The sequence below is a fragment of the Eublepharis macularius genome, chromosome 16 (genome assembly GCF_028583425.1).
Source record: "Eublepharis macularius isolate TG4126 chromosome 16, MPM_Emac_v1.0, whole genome shotgun sequence".
Classification (NCBI taxonomy): domain Eukaryota; kingdom Metazoa; phylum Chordata; class Lepidosauria; order Squamata; family Eublepharidae; genus Eublepharis; species Eublepharis macularius.
Window position 1 is genome coordinate 47,571,997 of NC_072805.1, and position 23,242 is coordinate 47,595,238.

The following is a 23,242-nucleotide window of genomic DNA, read 5'->3' on the forward strand; positions in this document are numbered from 1 at the left end:
TGCGGGGGGGGGGGTGGCCTTGAGAATAATCCTGAGAATATCATTCCAGTTGAATGGAAGAGAGCTAGTGCCCGAATGGAAACAAGCCATCTACTCACACGATGTCGGGAGACCCATGAACTCCCTGGGAAGCAAGGGCTCAGCGTCCTGTGATGCTGTGACCGTCACAGCCCCAGCCCAAATCAGCGCCCTGCAAAGTTGCTCTCTCTCCGTTTCAAAGATCTTCCAGCATCACTTCTAGTTTGATCCCCGAAGCCAGCGCCTTGCTCAGAACTGCGGGTGAGTGGCATAGGTGTGACTCTCGGGGGCCATCCTCAGAGCTTGCCCAGGAGTGAAATGCTTGCTTTTGGCCGAACGCAGCATGCCTACACAGAAGCTGAGGTCTTGCCTGCAGCTTTCTTTGTGAGTGGGCCTGGACAGAGGATTTGAATGTGACCAGATGTGCATTCATTGTCCAACTGAACCACATTCAGGGATGTTTAGCCTTCCCCTGAATTGCTCTTGTTGGGAAATGCAGGTGTGTGTGTGGGGGGGGGTAGTTTCATTTCACAAGAGTACCCACAGATCTCTGTGTAGGAGAAAAATGGCCTGCTCCTCCAGTGTCTTCAGATGCTCACGATCAAGACTCCAAGAAGCTGTTATGCAAACCCGCTTCATAAATTCCATTTTCCTTCTTCGGTCACTTTTGAGAAGGCCTGAAAACCGTTTTGGCCATCTCAAAGACTCTTTCCAGGCCACTTTCTTCCCTTTCAGGCTGTGGTTTGCTTGCTTGCTTGCTTGCTTACTTGCTTACTTACATACTTGCTTGCTTGCTTACTTACATACTTGCTTGCTTGCTTGCTTGCTTGCTTACATGCTTGCTTGCTTGCTTGCTTTCTGAAGGCCCTGTCAAATGTTTATCCCAGTAGGCCCTTTGCAGAGGGGATTTTTTTTTTAAAAAAAAATTCTCTGCTGGGCTTTTTATGTTTGATGACCGTTTACTTTTTTATTGCTTTGTGTGGATGGTCATTAAGGAGTGTGTATTTTACATGCACTTTGTCAGGCTCAGAGAAGGTCCAGGGCATCAGTTTTTAAAGCAAATAAATCTCAAGATGGATTTGCAGGGCAGGGTCTATGTTGTAGTTTAGAGCCAGAGGAGTTAGCCATGTTAGTCTGTAGTAGCAAAATCGAAGAGAGTCCAGGAGCACCTTTAAGACTAACCAACTTTACCGTAGCATAAGCTTTCGAGAATCACAGCTCTCTTCGTCAGATGGGGTGGCTTTGTGGTAGTTTAGAGAGCTCTAAAGTTCTGCCATATCACAAATGGATAAAGTCTTCGACTGGAGTGAAACATTTCATAGGACTTTGGTGGAAACTGGCTAGACAGAAGCCAGCAAGCTCAGACGGAAACAACAGAGGCCGCCAGACGTAGTGGCAGAGAGGAAGGCAGTCCTTAGACAGGCAAACTCACAGAGCTGGCCCACAGAGGGGGCCCACTGGACAGGCCCTGCCAGCGTTGTTGCTGAGCTCTATTGCCCTCTGCTGGATGGCCAAGTTCTCCTTTGACATTTGAACTGCTTCAGGCAGACAGGTAGGGTGGCAGTGGACGCTGCCCCTTATTCGAAGGGGTTTCCTTTGTTGCGTCTTTAAACAGCACCCTTCTCTTCTTCCCTAGGCCAGCTCCTCCCTGCCTCCAGCCAAAGCAGAATTGCCAGCTGCAGGTTGGGAAATTCCTGGAGATTTGGGGGGACGGAGCCTCAAGAGGGCGAAGGGAGGGGAGGTTCCTCAGCGGGGTATAATGTCATGCAGTCCACCCTCCAAAGCAGCCACTTTCTCCTGTGGAACTGATCTCTGTGGCCTGGAGACCTTGTAATTCCAGGAGATCTCCAGGCTTCACCTGGAGGATAAAAACGGATGGCTGTTTCTGCTGCACAATGGAAACTGACAAAGGACGATGTCCACAGAAACGTTGGCACTCACTGTGCTCAAAGCAACTTTACATAATTAAACAATTTTTACAAAGTGCAAATGCCTCTTATTTCTACAATAAATACATAATGCCTCCAAGTACAAATACATGAATAACAGCAGCGCAGTGCAGCAATGGTAACTGCAATACAACTCGGTTCAGGTAAAGTTCTTTTGCTCATTCAATTAATTTTCCTTCCAGTCATTCCCCAGGTGATATGGACTCCGGGATGGGGAGTGGGAACCGCCATGCTCAATCTGGGGCCGGCTACGGACGCAGATTTCGTGCCACCTTCATCAGGAGCGTGCCATCTGTAGTTAACACAACCTGGCATCCCACGGAAAACTATCACCATCACATCTCTCTTTCCACCTGGTTAGTAAATCGCATATTCTCTTCCACGTACGTGGAAGAGTCCATGTCACCTGGGGAATGACTGGAAGGAAAATTAATTGAACTAGCAAAAGAACTTTACCTGAACCGAGTTGTATTGCAGTTACCATTGCTGCACTGCGCTGCTGTTATTCATGTATTTGTACTTGGAGGCATTATGTATTTATTGTAGAAATAAGAGGCATTTGCACTTTGTAAAAATTGTTTAATTATGTAAAGTTGCTTTGAGCACAGTGAGTGCCAACGTTTCTGTGGACATCGTCCTTTGTCAGTTTCCATTCACCTGGAGGATGGCAATCATATGCCACAGAGTTCACCCTCCAGAGCAGCCAATTTTCTCCTTGTGGCCTGGATATCACTTGTAATTCTGGGAAATCTCCACCCAGCACCTGGAGGTTGGCAACCCCAAAGTCAAATTGCCTTCTTCCCTTTTGGAAGTTTGGAAAGTAGTATTCCAGAAGAGGAGCTGCCGTGTCTGTCTGCTGCAGCCAAAATATAGCAAAGTCTTGTGGTTCTTTAAAGGCCACGGAATTGATTGTGACATGCTCACAAAACCAGATGGCACAAGAATGCATTCTTCTAACATACCGCAAGACTCCTTGTTATTTCGACAAGAGCAGCCTCTGCCTGACAAACAATTGGGGGAGCCCAAAAGCAAGCTTTATTTTTCTGGCCTTGCCTAAGCCAATGTTCCCAAAACCTCTTCTGTCTGGCCTCTTCTTATTCTGCCTTCTGGTTCCCTACACTAGTGCCAACCATCTGCTCCACAGCCAAGCAGTGACCCTTGCGTGGAGTCACATGGGTACAGCTTATGGTGTGTATGTGGATCTGGGGAGCAGGACACGACTCCAATGCAGGCAACAGAAGACGAACGCAACAAGGTGTTTCTGCCCCCCTTCTAAAGCCCAGCAAGCTCTGCCTGCTTGTTTTGCCTAAGAACTTAATTTTTGTTTATCTCAGGGGCTGGCATCTTATTTAACCCAAACCTAACTAAACCAGGGCTTTTTTTCAGGGGGAATGCGGGGGAACGGAGTTCTGGAACCTCTTGAAAATGGTCACATGGCTGGTGGCCCCGCCCCCTGATCTCCAGACAGAGGAGAGTTTAGATTGCCCTCCACGCCGCTTGGCCAAGCGGCGCGGAGGGCAATCTCAACTCCCCTCTGCCTGGAGATCAGGGGGCGAGGCCACCAGCCATGTGACCATTTTCTCCGAGGGCAACCCACTGAGTTCCATCACCTCGTTTCCCAGAAAAAAAGCCCTGAACTAAACCATCAGAATCCATTCATAATGTGGAGAATTTTGCGTGAGAAACAATGATTTGCCACTGTATCCTCCTTTTCCTAGCAAGAAATACTCCCAACACAGCCCAGCCTGATGGGTAAAACAGATAAGAAGTTACCAGATAGGAAAGCAAGGGGCACGGTGATCTGGGGGGGGGGGGCGGCGGGAATAAGGACCTTCCTCCATCACTCATGTGGCCCAGCAGGCACGTCCCTATAAACAGGCTGGAGGCCTTTGAGAAGCACAGCTGAATTATTTACCAGAATCTGCTCTGGTATTCGTCATCAGGAAAGTGGGACCGAAACACAAACAAGTAAATAAATTAAATAAATGGAAAGACGTGCTCTGAAGCACCTGTCATATTTGGAAACAAACCCGGTCTCCAGCTGCCAGGCGCTGTGGCCATAGCCACAGGTAGTTGACAAAGCTGCGGTGCCTAGCATCCCAACTGGAGTGTGGCGTGGAGGCAAAGAGGCAGCCCCCTGGCAGCTGCTTTTGGGGCTGGCAGATGCAACTAACGTGCCATGTGTGTGAAAACAGAGCCTGGGTCTCAAATGCACTGGGCTGTGCCAAGTCCGCTCACATCTGCCACGCAACACATGCTCTGGCGTGACAGGAATTCCCTCATAGAGCCCACATCGTCAAATCAATGTACTCAGTGGCAGGAAGGCAGTAGGGGGTAAGGGCTTGAATTTCCCTTCTATCTTGCCCTCTGACTTGGGGGTCCTGGCATGGGGAGGCTGGCTGCAGTTTCGTTAGCCTACATACTGCAACCTCTGTATACTGCAGGTGTCTATCTCCGCATAACAGAGGCTAGGAGATCCATCAGAAGAACGGCATATCCATTGCTTGCTGAACTAGATGAGGCACAACCGGATCTAATAGGGCAAATCTTTTTCTTTACTCATTGGTGATGGATGAATACTTGACACAGGGCCAGAGAAACAGCTCTTTGAAGTATAATTTGGGGAGGAGCCGTGGCTAGGGGGTGGAGTCCTTGCTTTACATTCACAAGGGTTGAATCCAAGGATTTCAGGCTGTAAGGGTTGGGGAAAAAAACTTCCACTGCTGCCAGTTGGATGGGACAAGATTGAACTTGAGGGACCAGCAGTTTGACTTTCTACAGGGCAGCTTTCTAGCCACACACACACACATTATACTCACACACACACATCTCACCATATATGCCCCGGAGGGTGCTTCAGTCAGCTGGAAAAAATCTGCTGGTGATCCCCGTTCCCGGGAGGCTCCGTGGCCTCGACCAGAGCAAGGGTCTTTTCGGACCTGGCACTGACCTGGTGGAACACTCTGTCTGTGGAAACTCAGGGCCAACCAGATGCTTTAAAATGTTTTATACGGAATGTTTTAAATGTTTTAATGCCGTTATCCGCCCTGAGCCTGCTTGTGGGGAGAGTGGAATACAAATACGATAAAATAAATAAATAAATAAATATTATCCTTTCATCGGTCCTGTAAGACAGAGTTGTTCCGCCAGGCACATGGTTGAGGCTGGATGTAGGTGTGCCTCCCCATTAGCCTCCTGTCCAGGGGGGCAGATATTGTGACCCCCCTCCAAGCTTTCCATCAGCCTGGCTGCTCTCTCCACCTCCCGCCCCTTGAATGTTAATGGGGCAGGGCATATTTTGGGGACTGCCATCTTGAGCTTTATTGTATGAACTTTATTGTATGAACATTGTATGATTTTATGTGTTTTATGTATGTTTTAATGTGTTTTAACCTGCTTGATACTCTGCTCTGAACCTGCCATGGGGAGAGCAGACAAAAAATCAAGTAAAATGAAATGAATCTCCAAAGTTACTCCTCTGAAGGAGAACATGAGCAAGAACTTGTGGCTCTAAGACTGAACTCGGATGTGGCAAGCTCCCCTTCCAGTCTCTGGCCAGCTATAAAGAAAGCTGGTTGCCAGCTCTATGGCCCAAAAGGTCCAAGCTGGTTTTTAGGGTCCTGCGGTCCCGCAGCTCCTTTGACATGTATTGATTAATGACCTGTCGTCTGATCTTAGGTCCATTTAATTGTATTTGATCTGTAGTTCTGCCTCTTGGATTAGCTGTTGCATTATTATTTCAGTTTTGAAGCTTTCTTTTTAATTATTTTATTATTGTTTAGTCCCTTAGGGGTTTTGTACGGATAGAAAGGTTGGATAGAGATATTTACATAAGAAAAATTAAAAACCTCCATCCTGAAGAAATTTAGCTTATAAATAATACAGCAGCCTGTAAGCCTGGTAATGAATGGAGTTCAGGTTTGCTTATGGGCCATTTCCATACTACTCACCTTCCGTCGGAACGCCGTGGAACGTTGCAAAAAAATGCGGAAGATAGCATTTTCTCGCGCGAGTTTTGTGCAACATCGCATGGTCTCTAGCACTGTGACATCGCATGGTCTCTAGCACTGAACATTTTTAGTCTGTTCCCATTAAGTGAGTGACAGTTCTGGTTAAGAAAAATGCACTCTACACATGCTTTAGCCCTGGGTCTAGGAAACTAGTTCACAGTTCCAACAAAATCCTCCCTGTAAAAAGAAAGATAGAAAAGAAAAAGATCCTTTCCCTGTTTTATCATTGTTTGTTCATTTGCAGGAAGCTACAAATAATTGATCTCTGCTTGCAAGGTGAAGCGGGGCAGCAGTTTCCCATCTCCCACCCCTGCATTCTTGCTGCCTGCGTAGACCAAGCCAGACATTAAGTCCCTGTAACAAGTACTATTGTGTTGCACAGATGTGTGAAGGGACAAGAAGGATTTGGCAGTCCCACGGGGTGATCAATTATACATCACACTTCCAGGGGAAAAAAAATCATGACATTGACTTAAAGATTACAAGACCTTTATCCCACAGCGCTCTTGGGGGTTGCTTAATTGGCATTTTCGTTTCTGAGCCTTTAGGGTCTGCCTCTCCTCCGGTCAGGTTTGCAAGCTGTTCTCGGCGGGCTGACACAGACTTTGCTGAAATGAACGCTGGAATATAAAAACAGTCAGATTTTAAGGTGGGGTTGGGAGATTCTCAGAGAATATAAATCAAGCAAAGGACATGCAAAAGAGCAGACTGTCCTCTCCTTGACGCTTCTTATGTGCTGTAAAAATACCGTGAGCATTTTAAAAAATCTTCCGGATAAATGGATAAACAGACACTGGACCGATGTCTCTTTAATTTATTTGCCTCTTCCTTAAAACGTATATTTCTGCAGAGCTTGGACCGTAGTTGATGCATCGTAAATCTGTACCCATCAGTTTTTGACAAAGGAAATTAGGTTCGTGAAGGGATCATAGTGAGATAGTGAGCAAAAACGAACGCCTGTCTCACACTGCTCAGTCCAAAGCAATTTAAAAGTATTCAGTTTAACCTGCAGCTCAAAAATCCCATTTAAAACGTTTTGACGATGCTACAAGTTTTATCCCACATCATCACACTCTGGAAATGTTAATGTTGGAATGTTATGAGTGAATGCATGTTAGCAAAGTTTGCAGAATTTGGTTGCCCTGTAAGGTGGAGAAGGAGAGCTGTCAGGTGGGGGCAAGATCACCCTAGTGTGACTAATGGGAGCTTGGCGGAGGGTGTCACGGGTTTTGCAGCAAATCAATATTATTGGTGGCTCCTACACACATTGCAAAAGGCAGTATTGGGGGAGGAGGTATTTGAGAATTTCTTGCATTGTGCAAGGGGTTGAACTAGATGACCCTAGAAGTCCCTTCCAACCCTTTGATTCTACGATTCTATTTCAAATCGGTTGCCATGTTGGTTTGCAGGAGAACAGCAGGATTTAAGTCCAGTGGCACCTTAGAGACAAACAAGATTTTCAGGGTATGAGCTTTCAAGAGTACCTTTTCAGTAGGGTTGCCAGCTCCAAGTTGGGAAATTCCTGGAGATCTGGGGGGTGAAACCTGGAGAAACCTGGAGGAAGTGCGGTTTGGGGAGGGAAAGGACCTTGGCATGGCAAAATTCCATAGAGTCCACCCCCAAAAGTAGCCCAGGTAAACTGATCTCTGTGCCCTGGAGACAAGGTGTAATTCCAGGAGATCTCCAGCCACTACCTGGAGGCTGGCAACCCTACTTTTCAGATACATTTTGTATCTGGTATCTATCTTTAGTTTTTGAAGAACGGAGCTCCAAAAGGTTATGCCCTGAAAATCTTGTTCGTCTCTAAGTTGACCCTGGACTCAAATCCGGCTATTATTTCACATTGTACTCTTACATCCTAATGTCCTCCCTTGAAATACCCCACTCACCTTTTGGCTGGGTTATAAATGTTCAGGAATCTCCATTCCCACGCATGTCTGAAGAAGGCAGCTCCGACTCTTGAAAGCTCATACCCCGGAAATCTTGTTGGTGTCTCAGGTATCACTGGACTCAAATCCAGCTATTACTTCAAAGTGTCTTTTTGTACTAAATCCAGCGGAAGGCTTTTGGTTCTGCTGGCTTGGAGATGTTTCAAGGTAACGAGTTAGCAACTTTTTATGCTGCTGCTGTTCTTCTCATTTTTCCCCTTCTCTTTATTATATACATTTCACTTTCAGTGAAGTTCGCCTCTCCAGAGGAACAGCCTGTAAAGTTTAAATATTCAATAAACAACATGCAGCAATTGTATTGGGAGGCTTGCCGTGCCCAAAGCACTTCTCAGTTATGGCTGCCAGCGATGGGTTGGGAAATCATTGGAGATTCCAGGGTAGAGCCTGGAGACAGCTGTGTTTGGGGAGGGATCTCAGCGAGATATAATGCCATAGAAGCCACCATTCAAAGTGGCCATTTCCTTCAGAGGAACTGGTCTCAATTGTCTGGAGATTGGTTGTAATTCCAGGATATTTTGGTGACCCTGCTTATGACCTTGTAATCAGTTTCTTTAGGCTTGCCAGGCCCAGGTTGGGACATTCCTGGAGATTTGGGGTGCGGAGCCTGGAAAGGGTGGGGTTTGGGGAGGGGCCTCAGTGGGGTATAATGCCAGGGAGTTCTCCCTTCAAAGCAGCCATTTTCTCCAGGGGAACCGATCTCTGTGGCCTGGAGATCATTGTAATTCCGGGAGATCTCCAGCTACCACCTGGAGGCTGACTAGGGTTGCCAGCTCCAAGTTGGGAAATTCCTGGAGATCTGGGGAGTGAAACCTGGAGAAACCTGGAGAAAGTGGGGTTTGGGGAGGGAAAGGACCTTGGCATGGCATAATTCCATAGAGTCCACCCCCCAAAGTAGCCCTTTTCTCCAGGTGAACTGATCTCTGTGGCCTGGAGACTGGTTGTAATTCCAGGAGATCTCCAGCCGCTACCTGGAGGCTGGCAACCCTAAGGCTGACAACCTTAAGGTAGCCGTGTAATAGAAGAGTAAGATTTGGGTCCAGTAGCATCTTAAAGACCAAATAGATTTCCAGGCTATGAGCTTTTGAGAGTAAAGCTTGTAATCCTTATATACTATCATAAAGGGATAGGGAACCCATCAGTAACCGGATAAGGAGGGACCACAGACTTTATTACTATTGCTATAAGTATGCTCCTACTGGGTAGGGCAGTTCCTATGTGGTTCAATATGTCAGTGGTAGAATTCCTTACGCCCTGTTTCACCATTTCTTCAGTTCTGTATTGGATTTCTGCTGGTTTTTAAATCTTTGTAAATTTGCATGTATATACCCATTATGTTTATTGAAATGTCTTTGCTATTGACTGCACAGGCTGCATAATCCGCCTGGAGTCTCAATGAGAAAGGCAGACTATAAACAACGTAATTTAAAAAAAAAACCTATAAGGCAGGCCAATCAAAATTCAGATTATGTCAAATACTGACAAGGATGTCATTCTGGGGATGCCTTTATTAGAGATATGCTATGAGACAACGGTTAAACAGGCTGACGGCACTTGCGACGTCATAGCAGAACACCCTGGTCGGTGACGTCACACACCTGTCGATTGCGCTGGGCTCAGCCGCCCCGCCCTCCGGTGACGTTACAAAAGGGCGGGACGAAGGTGCCCCGGAACCAACGAGGCGGCGCTTAGTTTCCACGGGACTCCTTTCGGAACCGGACAGCAGGCCGGACTTGAATTGCCTGCAGCCCCGCAGGTGAGGGCAAAAGGGGGGGGAGGTCGGAGCTGGGGGGGGGGCGCAGAGACCGGGGGGGGGCGCGGCAAGGAAGGTGGCAAATCCCCCCCCCGCCCAGAGCAAGAAATGCCCGGATGGTGCTGCCCTTTCCTGTGCCCCGCTGCTGCTTCCTTTGATTGACCCCCAAAGTTCTTGGAAGCGGCCAAAACGATGCAGGGGGCGGTGCAGTGAAAGCCCAACTCCCCGAGAACTGTGGGCAAGTTGCTTTTTAAAAAATGAGGAAATGTGAGGCAGGAGCTGGGCCATCTTCTGTCCCTGCCTGCAGTGGACTCCCAGGAGGTGTCCCAGCAGCCCTGCTAAGGTTGCCAGCCTCCAGGTGATGGCTGGAGATCTCCCGGAATTACAGCTGGTCTCCAGGCCACAGAAATCAGTTCCCTGGAGAAAATGGCTGCTTTGGAGGGTGGACTCTATGGAATTATGCCATGCCAAGGTCCTTTCCCTCCCCAAACCCCACTTTCTCCAGATTGCACCCCCCAGATCTCTAGGAATTTCTCAACTTGGAGCTGGCAACCCCAAGCCCTGCCCAGGCGTGGAGTGGATTAGCTGATTTCCTATACAGGCGGACTTGAGCCTTGTTTGTTGCCCCCCCCCGATCCTCACAAAATGGGAGGGAAGGGAAGGTTTGGCCCAGGAATGAGGGTATCTCCTATTCTGGGTGGGCTTGCCCTTTCCCTAAAGGAGCAGGTTTGGATTTATTGATTTATTTATAGTATGTCTTTTTCACTGAGACTCAAGGTGGATTACACAGTACAGTCAATATCAAGGACTTTCCCAAAAACAATTCCCTAGGTTTAATAGATCCAGAGGAGTTAGCCGTGTTAGTCTGTAGTAGCAAAATCAAAAAGAGTCCAGTAGCACCTTTAAGACTAACCAATTTTATTATAGCATAAGCTTTCGAGAATCAAGTTCGTCAGATCAGGCATCTGACGAAGAGAACTTGATTCTCGAAAGCTTATGCTATAATAAAATTGGTTAGTCTTAAAGGTGCTACTGGACTCTTCTAGGTTTAATAAACAAGTTTACAAAGATGTAGCATTAGCAGGAATCCAGTACAGAGTTGAAGAAATGCTGAAACAGAACACAAGCAATTCTAGGGCTGACATTAGACAACATGAAGCACAGGTAGCTCATAAGAGCATGTATTTAAAGCAACATAGTGGCGAAGTCTATTGTCTCTAACTCATTAGTGAAGCATCTGAGACCCCCTCCTGACAATACAAAAGCCTTTTTGAATAATTTGGTTTTGCACCGTTCGTGAGAAGCTAGAAGAGTGGGGGCTCTCCTGACCTCCTCAGGCAGGCCGTTCCACAGAGTGCATGCCGCCGTATCCTGTGGCCCCTACCCTGTGGAACAGCAGCCCAGGTATGGGTTGCCATTGATTTCACCCATGTGCAGAAGACCTTATTCAAATGAGCAAAGTTGCCATGGAGGAATATGTTAGAGCGAGTGTTAAACTACGCTGCGGAATTAAACGCCGAGCTGGTCAGAGAGGCAAAAGCTTTATTTGAGGAAGTTACATACTTGAGGGAAAGGGGGAGAGATAGATCCTAGCTATCTGACTACATCTTGCAGAGACAGAGAAGAAGTGTGGCAGGAGAGAGAAGAAGCAGGATATTGTCCTGTTTAGCCCAATAGGAGACAAGACAAGGAAATGACCCCCAGGAAACAAGAGAGGTGCTACTCTCACTGTCCTAACTAAGTGATCCTTGCTGCCCCCTGCGTGGTAGGCTCTTCTTACTTCTTGCTGCTGCAGTACACCAGACATTGTTATTTCTAACAGAATATAGGGAGGGAGGCGGTCCTGTATGTATGCAGGATCAAGACCATGAAAAGCTAGGCCATGAAGAGTTAGGGTTAGGTGTCAGCGGGGTGCCTTTCAGCAGCGTTGGCCCTTCCTGGGCAGGAAGGATTATGCCACTGTGGTGCATGCCTCAGTAACATCCAGATTAGATTACTGCAATGAGCTTTGTTTGGTACTGCCCTTGAAATCTGTCCAGAAGTAGAAGTTGGTAGAGAATGTGGCAGCCGGCATTGACTAGAGTGGGTCGTAGGGATCTCTCACTCCAGTCTTGTTCCATCTGCACTGGCTCCCAGTTTGCTTCCAGGCAAAATTCAAGGTGCTGGTATTGACCATTAAATCCCTATATGGCTTGGGGCCAGCATACCTTAAGGACCACCTTCTCCCACATGAACCTACCAGTCTGTTCTGGTCATCTTGGGTGCCCTTGCCATCTGAAGCTAAGTAGGTGACAACTGAGAAAGGGACTTCTCGGTCATGGCACTAAAACATTGGAACTCCCTCCCCAGGGAGATTCACCAGTCTCCACCTGGCATTGTCTTTTGCCAGTGAGTGAAGACTTTTTTTGTTTCATTTGGCAGACCCCCAGTAGTATTTGCCGCCTTCCTGTTTTTTGTGTGTTTGTTTATATGTCTGTATGTTTTTATTGTATTTATATACATTTTAAATGTGTTTTCATGTTTTTAATATTTGTTGTTTGCTGCCTTGGGAACCCTATTATGGGTGAAAAGGCAGCATATACATTCTTTAAATAAAAATAAATAATAATTTTAAAAACCTGGTTGGCCTCTGAATGAAGCAGGATGCTGGACAAAGACGATGGGTCTCATGATCCCGCAGGGCACCTCTTCTGCTGTTATGTTCATTTGAAAGACCGCATTGGTGGGTGGTGTGTGTGCTAAACCTCTGCCCCCTGCCCCCTCCACCCAAGCTCCCCCCCACCAGGAAACTCCCAAGTGCAGAAGTAACCCCACCCCTGAATCCCAGGAGAATAACAGCAGGAGAGAAATAATTTGGAGATCATCTTATGCTTTAAATAAGAAGGGCGGGATAAAAATGTGCTAAATAAATACATCTCTTTACCCCCCCCCCCCACACACACACTTCATAAGGTACTGGCACACCCTAAACTGAAGCGCAGAAATCATGCTACCAATGCATTAACTTCACGCTCTTCCTTTATGGCGTTTGGGGGAGGCTTGTCCTTTGCCTCTTGCCCTTCAGTGACCTCTCACCTCCTTGTCTCCCAAGGGAGGAAATGCTGTCCAATGAGCCATATGCCTCTGCTCTTGTTCCAGCTAACCCTGCCCCTGTGTCAAAGGTATTTCACGCACACCTGGTTCTCTTTGGAGTGAAGGATGTAAATGGCATGGTCAGCTCATACCTCCTCTGCCCCCCCCCCGTGTGTACGATGCTCACTCGCCAATTTTGTGGCCTGCACCATGCCCCTAGTACAGCAGGCAGTTGCATCTCTTATAAAAAACAACAGCAGCACTTTTTGTCTCAGGGACAATGGATGAAACAAGGCATGCTGCTTCATTAACCTTTCTTTGGAATGTTTTCTAATTTTGGCTGCTCTTATTTCCGTTGTCCAAGGGAAGGGAGCATTCTGGGTCTAAATCTTGGACCACAAACTTATGTTGCATAGCTGCCCCTCTTTGCCTGCACTGAATATGTCTTGCCGTGCTGAAGTGGCCAGATTTCCCAATAATAGGTGCAGAGCACAGACAGAAGGGAAAATGGCTGTCTGGGGCCTCTGTCGCAGGGCAACTGTGCTTTCGAGGCAATAGCTGTCTGTCCGTTTGCCTTCCTTTGACCAGGCCAGTGTTCTCTTCGGGAGAGCGTTCCTGGAGGTGTCAGTCCAGATCAGGTGCAAGGTTCTGCTTATAATGCTTGTGGGCATTCTTCTGCTTCCTGCTCTTGGTGATCGTAGGAAAATATGATGTGGTTATTAGCATCTTATGTAGTGGATGTTGCTGAACGGGTACCAATTTCAATAGTTTTGCCTTGCCTGCTGACTCCGTTGTCAATTCCCTTCTGGTGCTTGAACGCCATGAGTTCCGTCTCTGCTTTTCCTGCTCTTTAGAAAATGAAATCGTCTTTCTGTCCAGGGAGGAGGCAGGGAGTAAATGGGCCCCTGTTTATAACAGTCCAGAAACATGTTTGTGTGACCACCTCACCCAATTCAGCACAATTCCCTAGTACAAAGACATCCAGGGATCCACTGCTGTCGTGAAAATGTGCTGATGGGTGCTGGAGAGGCTGATGTTCCCCTACGGGAAGAGCTGGAACCGTCAGTCTGCCTACCTGTACATGGAATGTGGTGAGATTGGAGCAGAAATGCATAATTCCCCGTGTCTCTTGATAGAGCCGTGCTTCTGGCCATCTGCTCTTTAAGCTTCCAGTTTCCCCCCAAGGCTTTGGCTTAGTGTTGTTCTTGAACACTTTATGCCGACAGATACTAGCCTATCAAAAGTTACATTTTCTATCTCTCATATAATTTCGAAACAGTTGGACGTAGCAGCATGACAGCGGCCATTATTCCAAGCCCAGAGCAGTGGTGCTTATCTGGCGGAATGCAGCTGCAGAAACCCTGCATACGCGTCCATGATAACAGTGAGAAATTGGCTAAATTAAAGAAATTGAGCCTCGGGTTTATACGGTAATATGCCACCAGCCCCATAAAGTGGATTAGAATCCCTGTATCCCCATGGCATGTGTCGAAAGGGAATTAGCCACCCTTTCACAAGCAGAACGGCTAAGGAATGTAAAAGTGTAACCTGTGCCGAGTGATCTTGCATGTATGCCCTTCGTCTTTATTAATTGGAACAGAAGGTGTGGTGTAAATCTTTGCAGGATCCAATGCTGGCGTAACAACACGCATGGGATATTTATCCCATTATGGCATGATTCCCTGCACATGGAAGCTGCACATACTCCCAGTTAGCGCTCCTCTTAACAGCTCCCACACATACCTTCAGCAGTGAAAATCTGTTGCGGGGAGGTGAATTTGGCTTTTGCTAACAGTCTTCTTTCTAGAAAAGAGTCCAGTAGCACCTTTAAGACTTACCAACTTTACTGTAGCATAAGCTTTCGAGAACCACAGTTCTCTTCGTCAGCATCTGACGAAGAGAACTGTGATCCTCGAAAGCTTATGCTACAGTAAAGTTGGTAAGTCTTAAAGGTGCTACTGGACTCTTTTCTATTTTGTTACTACAGACTCACACGGCTAAGTCTTCTTTCTCACACACACACACCCATTTAAGTTGGCCTCTAGAGAAGAAAGCATGAAATGGGAAGAGGGAAAAGTGGTGACCACGGATGTTTTCCCCTTCTCCACTGCTGCATGACATGTTTGGTTAAAAGGCCTTAGAGCTTCCCAGGCTAAGTTACTACCTTCTGTGAGCATGGCTGAAAAAGTGGGTGTGGATGCTGTGGACAAGTGTCTGGCGTTTAGCTTTGATATGAGGGAGGGGAGGACTAAAGCTCGGCCTGGGTGCCCCCTTATGAAAGCATGAGCTTTCTTGTAAAGCCAAACTGTGTTCCGTGATGCAGAGAATCTCAAAAGGCTTTGAGTTTTAAGCTAAGCTTTAATTGCAAGGTGGTTACGAACAGCTCTGTAAATCCCCCCAGCTCCTGTGAGCACCTTCCCACCCCGAGCTGGGCTTTCACCTTTCATCCATTCAGGCCCAGCTTAGAATTTGAGCTTATAATTTCCTGTGGCTTTGTCGTCCTCAGATGAATCCCCTGGAAGCTGGGAAGTGTTGAAAACCTTCCCCTTCGGCATTCTGTTTTGTGCCAGTGCTTTCTACTGGGTTATTTTGCTTCCTCGGCTTTTATTACCATGGCGAGGCTGAGCCCCGCTTCGGTCCTGCATTCCCTTGGCATTAGTCTTAGCAACTTTGTGGCTTAGCATAAGGACATGAGAAGAGCGTTGCTGTGTCAGGCCACGGGCCCAGCTGACCCAGCATAATGGGCAGCTGGGCAGAGTGGGATGCCCGCCGGCCGAATGTGAGGGCGGTGGTCCTCCCCCACTTTTGCTTTCCTGCAACTGATGCTCAAAGATGTAACGCCCTGAACATGAAAGTTCCATCTGGCCATGACCTCCAGGCACATGACTGGTTCCCTCTCAGAGCCTGCTAGAAGTCATTGGCTGTCTCCACATCATGTAGCAGCAAATTCCACATGTTTAAAATCTTTCCAAAAATCGTTTTAAGCATTTATTTAAACATGTGGAATTTGCTGCTACATGATGTGTGAGGAAGCTGTGCGTTTGTGACGTTGCAGAGGTTGCGATGCTTAGGTGTGTTCTGCGTCAAATCTATCTCTAGACCAGGCAAAGGAAGGTCCCTCTTGGGCCAGTGTCTTTTACTCTGACAACGGAGGATGTTTCCTGGCCAGTCTTACGTCTGAAGGAGCCGATGCAGCCTCAGGCAGGAGCGCTTAGCCAGCAAGTTACAGGGCTGTTACTTTACCAGTTTCTCTAACTGGGCATGAGATGATGCGGTCTGCAGAATGCATTTTGTTCTTTGTTTGCAATGAAGAATTCTTGTCTTGGACTGATACCTTCTCTTTATGACATAAGGATAGCCAAGCTGTATCAGTCCAGAGGTCTATCTGGTCCAGCATCCTGTTTCCGACAGCAGCCAGCCAGATGCCTTTGGAAACGTGACTCTGCAACAGCCGGCACTCTGTTGTCCATTGTCCTCTCCCCGCCAACCAGCATCTGGCCATCAGCGACAGAACGCCTCTGGGCCCATTCAGCTCTCAAACCCACTCAGGTATCATACCTATCCTCTGTGAATTTGGCCAGCTTCTGAAGCTGGTGTCCGTCACCACATCTTGTGGCGGTCAGTTCCACAGGTCAACTACCCATTGTGTGAAGTAATACTTCCTTTGGTTTGCCTTGACTCTTCTGCCTACCCGTTTCACAGGGTGACCCCCCCCCCAAGTTCTAGTGTTATAGGAGAGGGAGAAAAGTTTCTCTCTCTCTCTCTCTCTCTCTCTCTCCCCCTGCCATGCCTAATTTTGTTGGCCTCTATCACGTCACCCCTTACTTGGGCATCTGCTGGACTGTCCCTCTGGTTATCAGTTTGGAATATTCACTGGATTCTTTGATTTCTTCCTCTAGTACCACATCTAGCCGAGAGACTTTGGGGGAAATGTTAGGATCTTTGATCCTGTCTAGCAGGAGCCGCTCGATCCAATTTCTTGCTTGCAATCTTTCCCTTTGGGAAAGGGACTCCTGGAGGCTCCGGAATGCTTTCTGCGTCCGCAAAGGCCCGCATTGCCGCAGAACGATTTGTTACGGGCCGGTGGCCCCAGTCTTCACCAGAGCCCTGGCCTTTGGGAGAAAAGTAGCCATCGTTGACCAGAACGGAGAGCACACCTACCAGGACCTGTACGCTCAAAGCCTCCACTTGTCTCGGAAGCTCTGCCAGACGCTGGGGTGCTCCAGTGGAGACCTGAACGGGGAGCGGATTTCGTTTCTGTGTCCCAACAATGCTTCCTATGTAACTGCCCAGTGGGCCACATGGATGAGTGGGGGCATAGCCGTCCCTCTCTATGGCAAGCATCCCGCTTTGGAGCTGGAATATTTCATCAAGGACTCCCAGAGCGCTCTCGTGGTTGTAGAGGAGGGATACCTGGGGAAGATCACACCCAGTGCAGAGAGGCTTGGAGTGCCTGTGCTGCCCCTGCGCCTGTCTGGGAAGTCTTCACCGGTTGAGGAATCCCTTTTGGAGGCTGGATGTCCCATATCCGAGTGGAAAGACAGGGGAGCGATGATCATTTACACGAGCGGCACCACTGGGAGACCCAAAGGAGTCCTCAGCACCCACCAGAGTGTCCAGGCCGTGGTGAGTTCGTGCTTCACCTGCTGAACCAGGGCTCAGGTCGGTGCTTGTTTGGGAAAGGCAGCATATGAAGGAGGGAAGGAGCAGGTGCTTACGGCAGTTCCCTGACTATTAAGGACAGCCAACACCCACACGTTTACAGTTTGGGGCAGGGGGGGGGCTTCCAGGCAGGCTTCTGCCCCAGCATCTCTTTTTCCCCACAGCTCTGCTGGGTTCTTTTTCGGGAGAGAAGAGGCAACAGTTGCTTCCCATGCCCAGTTGCATTGTGATGAGATGTCTTAAAAGGCATCCGGGAAGTCTGTTTACTCTTTAGCTGCCTATCCCCAAGGCAGAAGAATCCATTAGCTCCCTTAGCCAAAAAGAGTCTGCTGACAGCCACTGCAGCACAGGATTTCTGCCTGCAGCGGATAAAACTGCACCCTTTGGCACGCAAAATGCCCGTGTTGCATGGCTTGAGCAGGTCAAGGAGCGCCCCATTCATGAAGGGAGCATTTCTGTTGCTTGTGAACCCTGATAAAGAAATGGGGCTCTCTTTCTTTTCTATGCATCTCATCCACTAAGCTCTAACAACAAAAAGTGTCAGCCACATAACTGTGGCAATTGGGAAGCTGGCATGCGGGTGCTCTTGTCCGGGTCTGGGATGACGGCATATTTCAGATCAGGGCTCAGATTGCACCAGGAGGGAATCCAGATGTAGGCTGTGTTGAAGGCTGAAGCGGAGGGAGCTAGAGTTCAGCTTGTGGGACCTAAGAGAAGACTGTCCAACATGCACAGAGGGGAGGGGGGGAGAGAAAGCTGGGGCAGGGCAGCTCAGGCCCAAAGGAGGGGGGCAGGATCTGAAATGGGGCAGGAAAGATGCATGAGAGGGGCTTGCAGCTGGCTCTTCTATTTGGTAAGGACAGAGAAAAGTTCTGGCTGCTTAATGTGGGTCTGAACACTCGTCTTTGTGTGTGTGTGTGTGTGTGTGTGTGTGTGTGTGTGTGTGTGTGTGTGTGTGAGAGAGAGAGAGAGAGAGAGAGAGAGAGAGAGAGAGAGAGAGATCTCCCATAGGGCTGAGGGATGGATGTTGGAAAGAAGAGAGTGGGTGGGGGAATACACTGAAGTCAGTAGGGCAGGCAGAGGTTGAAGGAAGAGTTGAGGGGATGGCCTGGACTAGCCACCCAAGAGTTTGGCTGCTGTATTAATATTACTAGTATTCCGGTGTCACTGATTTCTAACAGTTTTCTCCTCCGGCTGGCTTATAACACATCACTGGCAGCAGCTGTCAATAGGCATCCGTCCAACCCTAAACCATCCCCAAACAAATAGAGGCTGTGTAGTGTCTCTGTATGCGCGTGCGCGCATGTGGCAGATCCCTTGTTCCTGATCCCAACTTTTTCTTCCTCCCGTGTCCTTCCAGATAACTGGGCTGGTTGATAAATGGCAGTGGACGAAGGACGACGTTATTCTCCATGTGCTGCCCCTGCACCACGTCCATGGAGTGGTCAACAAGCTGCTGTGCCCACTCTGGGTGGGGGCCACCTGCATCATGCTCCCCGAGTTCAAGGCGCAGACGGTAAGCGTGGCCCGGGTGGCAGGCTGCCTACCTTTGAGGTGCAAGGGCACTAAGTGTTTTTAGCAGAGCAAATGTTGAGAGAGCCAGAGGAGCTAGCCGTGTTAGTCTGTAGTAGCAAAATAGAAAAGAGTCCAATAGCACCTTTAAGACTAACCAACTTTATTGTGGCATAAGCTTTTGAGTGCCACAGCTCTCTTTGTCACATGCAGCTGACGAAGAGAGCTGTGGTTCTCGAAAGCTTATGCTACAGTAAAGTTGGTTAAGTCTTAAAGGTACTACTGGACTCTTTTCTCTAATGTTGAGAGAGGTCCTCACCTTGGGTGAGAGAGAATTTTCTATAAGTGAGCAAGGAAGGACATTTTTGTAATATTTTTTAACCAGTGTCCCCCCCCCCCCTCCTTTCAGTCTATCAGTGAGCTGTGACTGATAAAAATAGACCGTGTGCAAGTGGACTAGGAAAAAAGCCCTGTGGCACAGTGACCTTTGGGGACTTGTCTGTTTCTAGTTATACCTGCCTTTCGCTTTTATTAAAGAAACTTGGGCAACAATTACAAACCAGGTTTGTGGAAGCCGGGCAATAGAATCATAGAATCATAGAGTTGGAAGGGGCCATACAGACCATCTAGTCCAACCCCCTGCCCAGTGCAGGATCAGCCTAGAGCATCTCTGACAAGTATTCATCCAGCCTCTTCTTGAAAACTGCCAGTGAAGGGGCCTTGCTGTTTCTCCTGCTGAGTAATCGGCCTGTGACATCATCTGTGGCTGATGGGGGCAGATCTCCAGGCAGGCTCGTGGAGGGGGCTGGGTTCTCCTACTCCTTATTTGCACAGCTGCCTGGCTCTTCCAGATGTTCAGAGCAGGGCAAAGGACTTAGAATCATAGGGTGGGAAGGTACCTCTAGGGTCATCTAGTCCAACCCCCTGCACAATGCAGGAAATTCACAAATTCCTGCCCCAGTGATCCCCAGTCTGTTGGGGGGGGGATAGTGAGATGCAACGCAGCTGTCCGTTGCTGCAGTTTTGTTTCAGCGCCAAGGAAAGAGGCAATGAAAGTGTCCCGTGTCCTCCTGCATGTTTCTCCACTTCTTGGGCATGAGCAAGCGATCAGCAAAAGGCCTGCCACACCTGTCTTGCCCTGCCATGCTTTCTTGGTTCCTCTTTACTTCCCCTGGAAGATTCCCTTTGCCTTCTAACCGCTCTTGATGCTCTGATTTGGCTTATGCTGCCTGTTGTGCTGAGGTCCAAGGGCCCTGAGGAGACTGGGTGGCTGTTCTTTCAACTTTGCAGTCCAGTGTTGCTTTCTGGCTTGAGGGAATTCTGCAAATGTCAATACTTTCCTCTGTTGTAAGATGAGGAGGTAGATTCCCCCCCCCCCTCTAGGCCCTTAAGAGGGGAGAGAGCAAGCCAAATGAATGAGTTCTGAAGTTTCGGAGGGCTGGAGGCCAAACTGCCCTTGCCAAATTAGAGGTAAAGAACTGCCAGTGGCTCCTGTTTTTCCCATTTCGTTTTCTTCTCTCTGGAAGTGAAGGCACGGCAGTAATTCCTCCCAAATAGAGAAGGAGGCTGTGCTTCTGGCTTGCCTTTGTCTGCGTCTGCTCCCCCACACGCTTCAGACAGATGGAGCATCCTTCAAGAGGGGCTCCTGCTAGCCACTTTGGTGCCTTGTGGCGATGGGGGGGACTGTTAGCCAACCTTGCAACGTAGGGCCTCTCCTATGCCCAAAGTGGTGTCTGCGTTTTCACCAGTCGCTGCAGCAGCATAAATTCCATGCCAGATGCTGAGATCATGGCTTTGTGAGAAGAGACGGCTTTGATGTGTGCTGCCTGTCCCTGGAGACCGTGCCACAGTGGAGTAGATGAAAAGCATGGTAGCCGCCCTCTCATCAGCGCTTGTGATGTGAGAAGGTGGGGAAGGAGATGAAAAGGCTCAAGCATCTGGCAACATGTTTGCACCGTGGAGCCATCAGAAGCCTTCGGTTTTAGACGAGGCGGGACTGCGTTTCCAGGAGCAGCGAAAACCCTGTTCCTGTTGTTGACGTTCTGCAGCCAGAGCTGCTGCTACTGGGTGGCATAAGATAAGAAGACCCCTCTGTAAGATTGGAGCCGTGAAACTTGTTCCCTGTTTCTGCCACAATCTGAGGGGGTGCATGAAATGCAGCCGCCGCGCCCCCCCACCCCTAGTCCTCTACCATCTGGAATCTGAGCGAGAGACAGTGCGCGCGCGCGCGCATATGTGTGTGCATGCACATACACTGTCTCTTAAGATGGCAACAGCCTTTGGCCACTAGCGATAAATAAATCATTGAGCCATTTTATACACACACATTTTAAAAATCCAAGTTTCTAGCTTTCATGTTTGTGCAGAAAAGCTTGGCAATATTCAAGCAAGTTTCTGTGAAATTTCGCAGAGTGGGTGGGTGGAGATTTTAGAGAGCAAGTTTCCCGTGTCTCACGCGGCTTCTTTTTGCTCTGGATGGCTTCCAGTTGTTGCCCTGCGTTTCTTTCTTTCATTATATATTTTCCCTGCTTTTCAGCCACCTATTGGCATACAAAGCAGCTCACGGGACTAAAAAGTAAGTAGGATGAAAATGCTCCTTGGGGAGAGGGGTCTTGTGACTGGCTGTTGCCCCTCCTGATCAATGCCAGCGGGAGGCAGGAGAGAAGGGGACTCTCCGAGGGATCTAGGCGTGGTAGAGGGCTGCTTCCTGCCTTCCCTCTGAAGGCCTTACCTGTCCAGGTTAGGCAGTACCTTATTCTGAATAACAAGCATAGGGCTTTCTACTCCACACTGATACGGCCACTGCTGGAGTTTCTTTGTGTATGTTTGAGAAGGGTCCTGGCAAGTTGGACAGGATTCAAAGGAAAGAGGGAATGCAGACAGAGGTCAAATCCTTTGAGGAATGGAATGGCAAAAGAGCCAAGCATGTTAATGGAGCACAAGCCAAGATGTCTTACACGGAGGCCAGTCCTTGTGAGTGCTGACTGCAGCTGGCATGTTCCAAAGTCTCGGGATGGACAGGCAGGCATTTGCTTGAAGGCAACCTGGAGGACCCCCTGGTATGTGTTTGCATCCTGTGTCACCCTGTGAATACGCTTGACTGCCGGTCACTTCCCTGATATCTGCAAGACAAAGAACTGATGGTGTCAGTTGCATTTGAGTTGGGGAAGAGGAAGCCTGAGCAGGTCTTCTGTCATCAGAGAACACAGGGTGGTGTGGCAAGCCAGGGCACCGACCCTTCAGCAACGCCCTCACTTGTCCTCGCTTGTCACCTTGGCCCTCGCAGGGCGAGCCAAAGAGCATCTGTCTGGCCTGCTATGAGCCACACGCACCATCTCTGCTGCTGGACCTGGGGAACTTTGGGGTTTGTCTTTATTTCCCCCACTGCCACCTTTTCTGTTTTTTGTGACTGTGCTGAGAATGTGGTTTGATTGACTCTACAAAGGACGCACAAGCAGGTCAGTCGGGCTTTCCCGTGGCATTGAACACAAGCCACCTTTCAGTTCCAGTCTGTTTTCTCCGGCTGTTTACCAAGTGTCCTTTGCCACCAAAATCAGGAGAGGATTTCGCCAAAGGAGGCTGAGCTTTTCCTTCCGCCTTTTGTCTTTCTGTCTCTCTGCGCCTCGAGAGAGCAGTCAATTACAGGGTGATATAAAGAAACCTGAACGGCAGCTCGAATGCTTGACGTGCCGATCAAAACAAAGCCAGGCACTTGCCTCCAAAGCCTCCGCTGCCGGAATCAGCCTTGAGTGATACTGGCATGGGTTCAGGAGAAACCACAGCAGTGCGCCCAACCTTTCTAATCACTAACACTTCATTATACGCAATAAATACTTTATTATTACAGTGTTTATTAGATTACTTAATTTGTGGCATGCCGCTACAGTTGCAGATACAGGTGGTAAGCTGCTTGGGCTAGGCCTTGCGTCAGGCAGTGCGCGCTCCTTGCAGTGTGAACAGTGGCAGGGCCCAGAGGACAGGCGTTATCTTAGGGCCAAACTGGACGTTGTGCTTAACACAGGATTGCCGGGGGGGGGGGGGGCGTGTCTTGCAGCAGGACAGCAACTACAGGTTCCCTGTAGGAATTCAGTTCTGAATTTTTCTGTTTTTCTGACCTGAAAGGGCCCCAGGAGGTGTCCTTTCCCCAGGGTTGCCCATGCAATGAGGCAAATAATGCCTCCTTGTGGCCATTTTGGGTTGTAAAAACCACATGAAGGCCCCAAAGTCCCTCCTTCTCCCCTGCCACAGTCCTGATCCAAGTTGCCCCCCTGCAGTGCTTGAGAATTCAGTTCCCACAGGCAACTCGCAGCTGCTAGGTGG

General features: G+C 48.7%; 1 protein-coding gene across 2 annotated transcripts in view; it reads left to right on the forward strand.

Moving 5' to 3' along the window:
- Positions 1 to 9,597: 9,597 nt before the first annotated feature.
- ACSF3 (acyl-CoA synthetase family member 3) overlaps positions 9,598 to 23,242 on the forward strand; it is a 64,825-nt gene continuing 51,180 nt past the window's right edge. Inside the window, exons 1-4 of one of the 2 annotated variants that reach the window (XM_055000154.1) lie at positions 9,640 to 9,679; positions 16,102 to 16,297; positions 16,648 to 17,374; positions 18,771 to 18,926. In XM_055000154.1, the coding sequence (XP_054856129.1) occupies positions 16,679 to 17,374; positions 18,771 to 18,926 (852 nt within the window). In that variant the 5' untranslated portion in view covers positions 9,640 to 9,679; positions 16,102 to 16,297; positions 16,648 to 16,678. Of the gene's footprint in view, positions 9,680 to 16,101; positions 16,298 to 16,647; positions 17,375 to 18,770; positions 18,927 to 23,242 lie in introns of both variants that reach the window. The other variant, XM_055000152.1, reaches the window with a different exon arrangement.